At 23.9% G+C, this 11,495-nt stretch overlaps 5 protein-coding genes across 5 annotated transcripts, besides 2 other annotated features; 2 read left to right on the top strand and 3 right to left on the bottom strand.

Annotated features, from left to right (window-relative positions):
- Positions 1-14: 14 nt before the first annotated feature.
- Positions 15-639: a repeat region.
- Positions 339-1,002: a repeat region.
- Positions 1,003-1,897: 895 nt separating this feature from the next.
- EHI_176180 (sodium/proton antiporter, putative) lies at positions 1,898-3,712 on the top strand (the record flags this gene model as incomplete). The annotated part of the gene is made up of 1 exon (XM_646520.1): positions 1,898-3,712. The coding sequence occupies one exon, from the start codon at positions 1,898-1,900 to the stop codon at positions 3,710-3,712; it is 1,815 nt and encodes a 604-aa protein (XP_651612.1).
- A 103-nt stretch (positions 3,713-3,815) lies between these two features.
- EHI_176170 (serine/threonine protein phosphatase PP1-2, putative) lies at positions 3,816-4,793 on the bottom strand (the record flags this gene model as incomplete). Its single annotated transcript, XM_646519.1, has 2 exons — positions 3,816-4,312; positions 4,382-4,793. The coding sequence occupies 2 exons, from the start codon at positions 4,791-4,793 to the stop codon at positions 3,816-3,818; spliced, it is 909 nt and encodes a 302-aa protein (XP_651611.1).
- Positions 4,794-5,059: 266 nt separating this feature from the next.
- EHI_176160 (uncharacterized protein) lies at positions 5,060-7,361 on the top strand (the record flags this gene model as incomplete). Its single annotated transcript, XM_646518.2, has 2 exons — positions 5,060-7,206; positions 7,262-7,361. The coding sequence occupies 2 exons, from the start codon at positions 5,060-5,062 to the stop codon at positions 7,359-7,361; spliced, it is 2,247 nt and encodes a 748-aa protein (XP_651610.2).
- Positions 7,362-7,913: 552 nt separating this feature from the next.
- EHI_176150 (ribose 5-phosphate isomerase, putative) lies at positions 7,914-8,354 on the bottom strand (the record flags this gene model as incomplete). The annotated part of the gene is made up of 1 exon (XM_646517.1): positions 7,914-8,354. One exon carries the CDS (start codon positions 8,352-8,354, stop codon positions 7,914-7,916), a length of 441 nt encoding a protein of 146 aa, XP_651609.1.
- Positions 8,355-9,019: 665 nt separating this feature from the next.
- Positions 9,020-9,412, bottom strand: EHI_176140 (profilin, putative; the record flags this gene model as incomplete). The annotated part of the gene is made up of 1 exon (XM_646516.1): positions 9,020-9,412. One exon carries the CDS (start codon positions 9,410-9,412, stop codon positions 9,020-9,022), a length of 393 nt encoding a protein of 130 aa, XP_651608.1.
- Positions 9,413-11,495: the final 2,083 nt, after the last annotated feature.

The raw sequence follows: 11,495 nt of genomic DNA, 5'->3' as shown, positions 1-11,495 counted from the left end.
GTATATTTATATATGATCATTTTCTAATGCAGGAAATACAACAAATTTTAATGCTAAATACAATGGCTATTTTGTAATATCAATATGTATTGTAAAGAAAACAAACCAAGTCATAAAAATCAAATGTCATACAATAAAGAATGAATGTCAATAACAATAAATTGCATACTAATGATAAATGAAATAACAAAGAAAAGAGATTAGACGAAAGATGCAAATAAAAGCAATAAATACCAATGTAAATACAATAATAAAGAGTATACAAATAACAAATATAAATAAATAACAAGAAATGATACAAAGAAAGAATAAAAAGAATAAGAAGTAAATGGGGAAAGAGAGAATAATCAGAAATACTCAAAAATATGAAGGTGAAAGAAAAAGATAGTATAATAAACAATAAGAAGTATATTCAATCAAAAAGAAGAAGATAAAAGAAGATAAAAGAAAAATTAAAGAAAAACAAAAGAAAAACAAAAGATATTGAAGAAAAAGACATTAAAGTAATTGAAGAAGAAATTAAAAACAAAACAAATTAAAGAAATGAAAGAAATATGTAAAATTGCAAGAATAATAAATAATAAACAAAACATAATGAAAATACAAGAAGAAATAGAAAATAAAGAAGAAAGTAGAAAAGAAGTGATGTATTGATTTGCAATTAATTGGTTGAATAAGAAATTATATAAGAAAATAAGAAATGAAGAAATAGAAAGTATAATAAAAACAATAAATATCAATGTCAATAATGAAAAAGAATATATTAAATATAATAAAATATCACATATTATAAAAGAAAATACTAGACAGTTCCTTTAAATGAAAGTAAATGATCTACTCGAAAGAAGAGTAGAGTGCAATTCATTACTAAAAAACAACATATTAAAGAATAACTCTACAGAAATTGATGAAGAATACCTTAACACTCTCATCAATAAATTTTTTTTTATTTGAAAGTAGAAAAATGTATCAGTATTAATTACTACTTTCACTGAAAAGAAGAAGATAGTAGTAAATTAAATAAAAAAATAAAATTATTTTAGTCTAACAAAGTCTAAAAATTATCTAACACAAATAATTAAGTTTAATTAAATCAAATAAATTATCAAACTTTATTGTAAACCTTTTAAATATAATTAATATTTACTTCCCTTATTTTATTTTATAGAAGGAGTTTTGAATCAACTTAAACCAGTGTTTGGTGAAAAACTCAAATTGTATGTTATTCTTATGAAATATCTTTTATTAATAAAAAACCAATAATTTTTTTTTGGAATTGGAATTTATGAAAAATAATTCTATTAATAGTAGTTTAAATCAAAAAAAAAGACTATTTAATTCATTAAAAAAAAAATAAATAAAAACTTCGAATAGTATTTTAATGAAAATACTTTTTCAAATAAAAATATTAAGTCGGATTTATTTTCATTTTTACAAATGAAATAACATAACAAATGTTGTTAATAATAACAAAATATAATGAACAGAAGTGATGAAACTGAAAACCTTTGTTTTAAAAGACAAAAGAATAAGTTAGTTTGAAGAAGCAAACTATAAAAATATCATTCGAATTAACAAAAAATAAAAGTATTTGAGATAAAATACAAAAATAGTGTTATTAAAAAGAAACAAAAAAGAATTTTGTGTAAGATAAATAACCCAAAATTAAATAAATAAGAATAAATTATAAATTAAAATAATTTTGAATTAATATTATAATTAAATTTTTTTTAAAAGAAAGGATTATTGTAACTCAAATCAAATAAAAGTTTTTTTGAAAGAGGAAAAAAAAAATATCCAATTCTTTTAGAAAAGAAGTAAAGAAAAATTTGGGGTTTAAAGAAGAATATAAGTTAAAAAAAGAATTAAAAAAAAATAAACAAAACACAAACAAGTGATGACAATTACTTCAAGTGTTAGTGAAGAAGGAGAAGGAAAGTCTATATATGAAATTGTAGGGATATTAATAGTAGGGATATTAATAATAACATTAATGTCACATATAATAGTAAGATTAATACCATGGTTACATATATTATCAGAGTCAATAGTATCATTATTTATAGGAGTAATAGTAGGATTAATTCTATTAGTATTACATTATATTGGAGTAGACTTTTTATTAGATGCACTTCATTTTGCACATATATTTCAAACCATATTTTTACCATGTATTATATTTAATGCAGGATTTACAATGAAAAAAAGGAATTTTTTTGCAAATATTATTCCAATTTTATCTTATGCTATTGGAGGATGTGTACTTTCATCATTAATAATTGGATTTGGAATATACGGATATACATTTTTAGGAAATATTAAATTTATTGGACTTGGTAAAAATAATTTAAATATAACTCAATCACTTCAATTTGGTACGTTACTTGGTGCTACTGATCCAGTTGCTACACTTGCATTATTTCTTGAATTAAATGTAGATCCATTATTATATTCATTAGTTTTTGGAGAATCAGTATTAAATGATGCAGTTTCTATTGTATTATTTCATACATTAGATGGAACAGGAACGTCATTTGGATGGTTATCATTAGTAAAAATAATCGTTCAATTTTTAGTTATTTCTATTGGATCATGTGCTATTGGATTATTTGTTTCATATTTTTCAGCATTTATTTTTAATAAAATGAAAGGAATAAATGTTTCAAGTACTTTTAATTTGGTATTAATTCTTTGTGTTGCATTTCTTGGATATTTTATTTCTGAATTATTAGAAATGTCAGGAATTTTAACTATTTTTGTAACTGGTGCAGTTATGTCACATCATCATTGGTATTCTGTTCCTGAAAATCAAAGACCTACTCTTTATACTTCAGTTGGAACACTTGCATTTGTAAGTGAAACTTTAACATTTATTTCAGTTGGAATTACATCATTTAGTCCATCAAATTTAACACTTGATTTATGGAATCCAATTTTTATTCCATATGTTATTCTTTTGTGTTTTATTTCAAGAGCTTTTAATATTTTTCCTATTACTTTTATTATGAATCTTAGGAAAAATTCACCTAAAATTACTTGGAGACATCAAATAATGTTATGGTATGCTGGATTAAGAGGTGCTATTGCTGTTCTTCTTTCTTTACAAATGGCATCACCAATAATTATTAATACAACTTATTCAATTGTTTTATTTACAAATGTTGTTATTGGAATGACTACTCCACCTTTATTAAAATTAATGAAAATAGAAATGGGAGGAAGTGAACCATTAAATGTTAGATTAATTGAAACTGATGAAGACGTAAATATTAATGATCCAAATGCAACAAATAGTAATAAAGCTTTTAAAAAAATGTTAGTTATGTTTGATGAATTAGTATTAAAAAAATGGTTTGGTGGACAACCAAGAAAAGAAAAAGAATTAGCTCAAATTGATCCATTTTTAGTTAATCATCCTCCTGATGGTTTAGAAACTGATAGAGAAAAAGTAGATAGAATGTTTAGAGAACATGCTCAAAATCAACTCCAAAATAAATCAAATGATGAAATCTCTTCTAATCAAATCGTTTCTACTGATACTCCTATTCCTATCTCTAATGAAAGTCCTTCTTCTATTCAAGTAGAAATGACTGAAGAACCAATTAATGAATCTTCTTCTGATAATATTAATAATTCTTTAAACCCTTCTGCTAATCATTCTATTTCTTCTAATTCTTCAAATAAACCATTAGACCAACTTATAATAGAATGACTATTAATTCATCTCTCTTTCTTTTTTATTCTTCTTGTTAATCTTTCATTTTTTTTTTTTGTTATTTAAAACTATAAAAAATTAAAATATTAAAATTTCACATTCAATCAGAGTCACTTCCTTCAGGATTAAGAGTAATAAAAGTGCAATACAAATTTTCATCGACTCTCATCATTGCTCCACAATTATTAAAACTATTACAATAATTTGGAGCACTAAATAATGTTAATACTTTTTTATTAAAACAAAATTTAAATCCTTCTTCTACTACTTGATGTGCACGACATAATAATTCAATACCATTTCTCTTTAAAAATTCTAAAGCAACATCTGGTCCAAATGTATATGAAACTCCCCTCATATTTTCTTCCCATCCAAAAGTATCAGTAGATGGATCTGCCCATAAAATATCACATAATAATCCTTCTTCTGGAATATCAGTTGGTCGTGCAATTTGTGTTAAACAAGAAACATCTTGCATATCTTTACTTAATCCTCCATGTAAACAAAGTATTTTACCTTCAATTAATGCACTAACAGGAAGATATCTAAAAACTTCACAAAAATTTCTCCATGTATCAACATCAAATCTCCTTTTACCTACAAATTGATTACTAATTACCACTCAATCTTCTTGAATCACGAAAAATTAATAAAACTTTAACAAACATTCATCAAAAAAGCCATATAAATGATTAATATTCTTCGCTTCATGATTCCCTCTTAATAAGAAAAATCTATCAGGATATTTGACTTTTAAAGCAAATACTAATACAACAATTTCTATTGACCGAAATCCTCTATCTACATAATCACCAAGAAATAAATATCTATCTTGATCAATTTTTGTTTCATCAAAATATCTAAGTAAGTCCGTAAATTGTCCATGTAAATCTCCAATAACGTATATCGGTGCTTTTAATTGAAGTAAACTAGGTTCTTGTGCAATAACTCTAATTGCCATAGAACATAATGACTTTATTTCATTTGCTTTAATAAATTCTTTCCCTGGAAATAATGATCTTTCTTGGAAACACTTTGAAATGATTGCATCAAGGCGTTCTGGAGATAAGTCTTGCATTGATTTTCAGTTCGTTCTATTTTTTCTCTTTTCTTTTTTCATTGTAAATATAACAATTTTCCTTATTTTCTTTTTTTTTTATTTTATTTTATGTTTTAGGTTTAATATCAATTTTTGTTTTTTAATTTAAAAATAATGTTATTTTTCTATATTTTAAAAAATAAATAAAACATCTTCTTATCTGATAATTGTCTTTTCATATGTCCAGCTTCCCAAAAAATCCATCCACAAATTTAAATTCATTTGGATTTGCTCGATTATTAACTATGGCATATGGTAAATTTGAAGAAAAACATTGGAAAAGAAAATGTCCACTAACAACAGCTGCACTTCAAGCTGTTTATGTTGGATCAAAAACACAAAATAAATTTCAACTTGAGTTTGTATTAAAAGGGTTATATTTAAATGCAAATCCAGTGACATCAATATTATATTTAGTGTTATTAAATCAATATATTGAAACTAATTCAAATCCTCCTAAATTTTTATCAAGTGAAGGAAAAATTAAGAAATCATTACTTTCAGAAAATCAATCAATCAATCTTATTTATGCATCACAACAAGAACAAAAAATTGATAAGGAAATTAAAAAGACACAAGAAAAGAATTTTTATTGTGATCATAAATCTCAAAAATTAATGAAAAAGATTGGAAGATGTTGTTTACATTTGATAAAACCAAATGAAAAGGTAACAATAAAAAATGATTTTGATTGTTTACTTAAAATGGTACTAATTGATTCAGTCAAGTTTTTTCCTCATCAATACCAATCTAAAGAAGTTCAAAGTCATCTTTATCAATTTAAGTTATTAAATAATATTATTGATTATGTTAATAAACATTATTGTTGTGAATGCAAAAAAAGAAAAGAATATTTAAAAATGGTTATCGTTCATTTTATTAAACGACCTATCCTTTTTAATTATTTTACACCAAGTCAAATGAATAACTTTATGAAAATATTTTTTATTGAATGTAAATGTAAAAATATTTCGTCACTTCCACCAAATCTTCCATTTATTTGTCCATCTTCAATTGAATTAAAAGTAATAATATTGTCATCATTATTACCTCAAAATAATAATATGCAACAAGCTATCATTGATTTATATTCTCAATTAAATGGAAAAGAAAAAGGATTAAAAGGATATTATGAAGTACTTTTTCCATGTTTTCCTCTTCAAAATTATGAAAATTGTTTAAAACTAAGTAAAAGTCCATTAGGTAATGAAAGTTGTTATTTATTATATCGTTCTTTATTAAATCAACCAACTTTACCTAATGATATTCGCATTGATACTTCATCTCAACTTAATTACTGTATTCTTCGTGGTCTTTATACTATTCGTGGAGAACTTACTACTACTTCTCAAGCTCCAAAAACATCTTCAAATGTATTATTTGGTCAATTAATTGCATTTGAAGATCAACTTAAAGTACCATATTCAAAACAACTTCATTTTCCAATAATTCCTGATTCAATGAATGAAGAATTAACATTAGTCTATGCTAGAATTATTTTGTTTATTATTGACAAATCAAATTCACATCTTTCTAATGCTGTCAGATTTAGAAATTATTCTTTTAATTTAAAACCATTTAAAAATGCAATTAAAACAATTTTTGAAGAAGGTAATTCATCACAAGAATTATGTGAATTAGTTGTTTATTTATATTATAAATTGTTTTATTCTTCAGAAGACAAATTAGTTCAAAAGAAAGTATTATTATTAATGGTTGCTTTAACAAAAAAATTTGAGAGATGTTTAATTATTAACAAAATTAAATCTTGTCAAGAGGAATTTATTACTTTATGTCTTCAACGACTTGTTAAATCTCCTTCATTCTATCTTATTCAATTTATAGAAAAATTGGAAAAAGCTCGTTTTATTATTGCCACAAATCCTTCATTCCCTCAATTTGTATTAAATGCTCCTCTACCACTTGACGTTGATACTATTTCATTTTTTACTTTAATTCTTCCTTTTGAATCAAAATATGTATCTACAATAATTAGTTCTGTTATTGCATCTCTTCCTCCTCTTCTTGCTGATCCAATTGCTGTAAATGTTATGTCATATTATAAAACAGGAGAAATTGTTAAATTTGTTGAAAATGATTATATTGACGAAAAACTCTATTTAGCTATTTGTAAATTTACAAACCAGTTATACTCTCTCAGTAAAGTTATTCGAACTTCACTTCCAATATTTCTTGCTAATTTAATGCCATGTTCTTCATCAAGTGCATTTGCATTTTATGAAATTGTATTAAATTGTGATGATAAAAAAGGGTTGTATGATTTACTTGAGGCTACTATTATTATTTTAGATAAAGACATTATCATTGATGAAGTATCAGGAATTATTAAAGGAGCTACAATGAGCATATTAAGAAAATTAAAAAAGAATGAGTTTGTTGTTTTATTATTTGTATTAATTAGGATTATTATATATTAATATAATTAGTATTGATATTGTTTTATCTAAACTTACAAAAACTCAAAAAGTGATATTAAAAACATTATTTGAAGAACATGAATCATTAAATATTTCTAAGAAGAAATAACTGATTAAATTTTTGTTATTCATTTCATTTTTTATATTATTATTATTTTGTTATTTATTTTTTTTTTAATTTTATTATTAAATTATTTTTGAAAAAGAAAAAAGCATTGAGTGGTTCTAGACTATTTATAATTTAAATTAGATTCTAAGTATTGTATCAAAAAGAAACAATAAACGAAGTAATCCTTTTAGTCTTAATGTCATTATGATTATTTTAATATGTAATATTATACTTTAAATACTTTAAAATTACAGAGATTATTAAAACAAGTTTTTTTAGTTGAACAAATGAATAATTATCATTACATATAAAGAATTATATTTAAACAATTAAAATAATAGAAAAACAACTTACAAACTAAGATAAGAAATATACTAAAATTCAATATAATAAATATAAATGTTAATAATTAGATTTTATAAAGAACAATAAAAGAATTCTATTGAGTTTCTCTAATAATCATCATCTCCTTTTGTAAATAAAAAAATTAATAAAATTGAAAGGAAGAATAAAAAAAACATAAACAAAATAATTAAATTAATTTCTTTCAATTTAATGATTTTGTTCTAATTTATGAATTTTTTCAACACGAGCAGTATGTTGCATTCCATCAAAAGGAGTAGATAAGAAAACATCTACCATATCAGTTGCAATATCAGAACCAATAACTCTAGCACCAAAAGCAATAATATTAGCATCGTTATGTCTTCTACACATTACAGCAGTATAATGATCATGACAAAGAGCACATCTAACACCATTAATTTTATTTGCAGCTATAGAAATTCCAATTCCACTTCCACAGACTAAAATACCTTTTTTTCCAGTTTTAACAACTTCACGTGCAACTTTTTCAGCAAAATCAGGATAATCACATCTTTCAGTAGAATAAGTACCCATATCATTTACTTTAATTCCTTTTTCAATTAAGTACTTTTTTACAATTTCTTTTAATGGAAAACCAGCATGATCACTTCCTATAATTACTTCCATATTTAAATTATTTATATTTCTTAGATGAAGTTTATTGGAATATTCTAATGTATTAAATATTTGTAAATAATAGATTCATTTCTTATTTATTTTATATTTAAGAAAAATTCTTGTTATTTTATTATTTTCTTTTTTTTTGTTTTTGTTTGTTATTCTTTTTGTTGTTTATTTCATTATTTCTTCTTTTCCTTTTTTCTTTTTTTTATTTATTATTTAACTATTCTTCCTTTAGCTATGTATGTTAAGTAAATACTATTTCATTATTTAATATAGCCATTAGTATTATTATTATTTTTTTAATTAATGTTATTTGCTATTTTCCTTTTTTTGAATTTATCACTTTGTTCTTTAAGTCATCTCCTCTCTTTCATTTTCTTCTGTTTAACTTTTTTGTTTATCAATACCATAAATTAATTGATTTATGTTAGTCTCATAAAGATTGTCTTTTCTTTTATAAAAGTAAGAAACTTCATTATGTTTATTATTGAGTAATATAATTTATGAATAATTCTATTCATCTTAATATTTGAGATTTTTTATACAAAATAATAAAGAATCAATCCAAATATATGATATATCAAAACTTATCATTTTGTAAGGAAAAGAATAGAAAATAAAAACAACGAATTCAAAGACTAAGAAAGCTGTGTTAGAATTAGTTTAACTTAATATCCAGCGTCCATAAGATATTTAGCGCACTTGTAGGTGGCATCAGAGTTTTGTCCAGCAGAGACTGAAGCATCTGAGAAATATCCAATGATAACGGCTTGTTTGGTCTTGTAAATTGAGATACCTTCAGCACCTTTCTTACCCATAGCAGTTCCTTCATCAGCATCAACTCTGGTAATCATGTATTTCTTACCACCAATAACAACACCAGTTTGTTGAAGTCCAGCAATGTTTGAAGCACAAGCAGTTCCAATAGCAACTGATTCTTGAGCTGATGGAGTGCAATTAGCTGAAGCAGCCCAGACACCACCTTGAAGTCCAATAATGGCTCCACCCATACCTTTTCCAGCTCCGACAAGGAATGAATCAACATATGATTGCCAAGACATGTTTGTTTTTAGTTAATGAATTTGTAAATTATTTTTCTTGCTTTTATAGTTCCTCCAAATCTGTTAACTCTTGTGATCTCATTATTTCGACTCTCACACAACTTTGAATAGAATATTCTTTGCATTGTTTCAAATTAATATCAGTTAAATGATAGGATATTTTTTCATTTCTTTTTAAGTTCTCATATTTTTAGATAATTAACTTATTTTGTATTGGCTATTCTTTGCACAGGAATTACTATTTTATTAAAAGAAAACAATTTATCTTAAATTTTGTTTTGTTTTAAATTAGATATATATAGCAAAAATTAATAAATTAAATCAGTTTGTATTGATTTTACCCTTTTTGTTTGTCTAATTCGAGGTGCATGATCTTCAGTCTCTATTTTTCTTTTAATTGGACCTTCAATATCGTTGTTATGTTTAATTAATACATGTGTCTGGTCATTGATTATTGAATTGTTATCATCAACTATATCAAGGTGAAGGTTTTTCTTACACTATAATTATTAGTATCTTATTATCATTTAAAATATATATTTAATCAAACTCGTGTTGGAATAAAATTAGAGAAGGCATTTGATTTGTTTGGAAGATGACTTAATTCTTGCATAGCTTCTCTTTGTTAATTTTGTTCTTCTTAATCAGTTTCAAACTCATGTAATAACAAAATATATTACTTATAACAAAAAATCTTTTCTTTTCTGGACATCTCATTTTTACAACTGAAAAGACTTTAAAAGAATTATTTCTTTTTTTGTAGAAAGAAATTACCATGAATTCTTATTTATCATCTGTTCAATTGCCATCTTTTTTCCAGCCTCTTCCTCATGTGAAAACAGATCAATTAACAAAGGGAGTAGTTGAAAATACTCTCAAAAACCTTCTACAACATAAAAATGTCTGTTTTGAAGGAAATCAATTGAAAGTTTATAAAGAACTTTCATCCCGTGTATAACAAAGAATAAATTCTATTATTTCTAATTATACTATATTTTTTTATTCATGAAGCTTAGTTGTCTTATTTACATTTCTTATAAATTCTCAGAATGTAATATTTTAAGTATTTTACATGCAATTTGTCTTATTTTGTACTTTACAAAAAAATTACTTGAAGAAAAGACATTGGTTATTATGTCTGAAAATTAAATGATAGAAACAATTATAAGTAAACAAACAAAATACATCAGTTAAGAAATAATTTCACTTTTCTATAGTTATAATTATAATTAATATTAATTTCTAGAGGTGTATCTTTTCATTCTTTTTTGGCATACTTTTTTTCAACATCTTCTTATTCATTATATTTATCATAAACAAATGTTTCAAGATGAAAAATTAAGGATATAGTGGTAATCTGTTATAAAAGAGTATTAAATAAAGGAATTGAAACTGAAGAAGAATGTCAAAAGGTACTTGATTCAAAAAGAGAGATTCAAAAACAAATAGGAGATCAAAATTTTATTATTGAACCATTTAATAAACCTGTTAATAAACACAATTGTATTTATGTAACAAATATTGATTCAACAGTAGAAGATATTGATATTATTACTTATTTCTCAAAATTTGGAGAAATAGAAAAAAAGGATAAGAAAATAAAATGTTTCTTTCGTCTTGAACAAACTCTCAAAAAGAAAAATGGATTTATTACTTATATTAATGAAGAAGATGCTACAAAAGCATTAAATAGTCCAACAGAAAATGTATTAGGAAAAGATATTCATATCGAATTATATAAATCAAAAAAAGAAAAGGCACAAGAAAAAGAAGAAAATCTAACATCTCTGTATAAAAACTATAATTTAAAAATTAAATTTAAGAAACGTAACAAGGTCACTCGAAAAAGTATTTCTAATTATTTCAAAGGTTGTGGTAAAATTTATAGCATCTATATTCAAATGAATAAGCAATTTCCAACTGGAACAGTGTTTATTTGTTTTACTGATAAAAAAAGCACTGACAATGCAATTTGTGTTGCTGAAGACAATGGGTGGGAGTGGAGTCATGTTTATAAACAAAAAAGAAGAGGTCATTATGAAACACCAAAAGGTGTCTTCAAAAAAGTAGATAATCCTACAAA

Source organism: Entamoeba histolytica, genomic scaffold (assembly GCF_000208925.1).
Source record: "Entamoeba histolytica HM-1:IMSS scf_1104750518955 genomic scaffold, whole genome shotgun sequence".
In the NCBI taxonomy this organism is placed as follows: domain Eukaryota; phylum Evosea; order Mastigamoebida; family Endamoebidae; genus Entamoeba; species Entamoeba histolytica.
The sequence above is the reverse complement of the archived record's forward strand: the minus strand, read 5'-3'. Positions and strand labels throughout refer to the sequence as shown.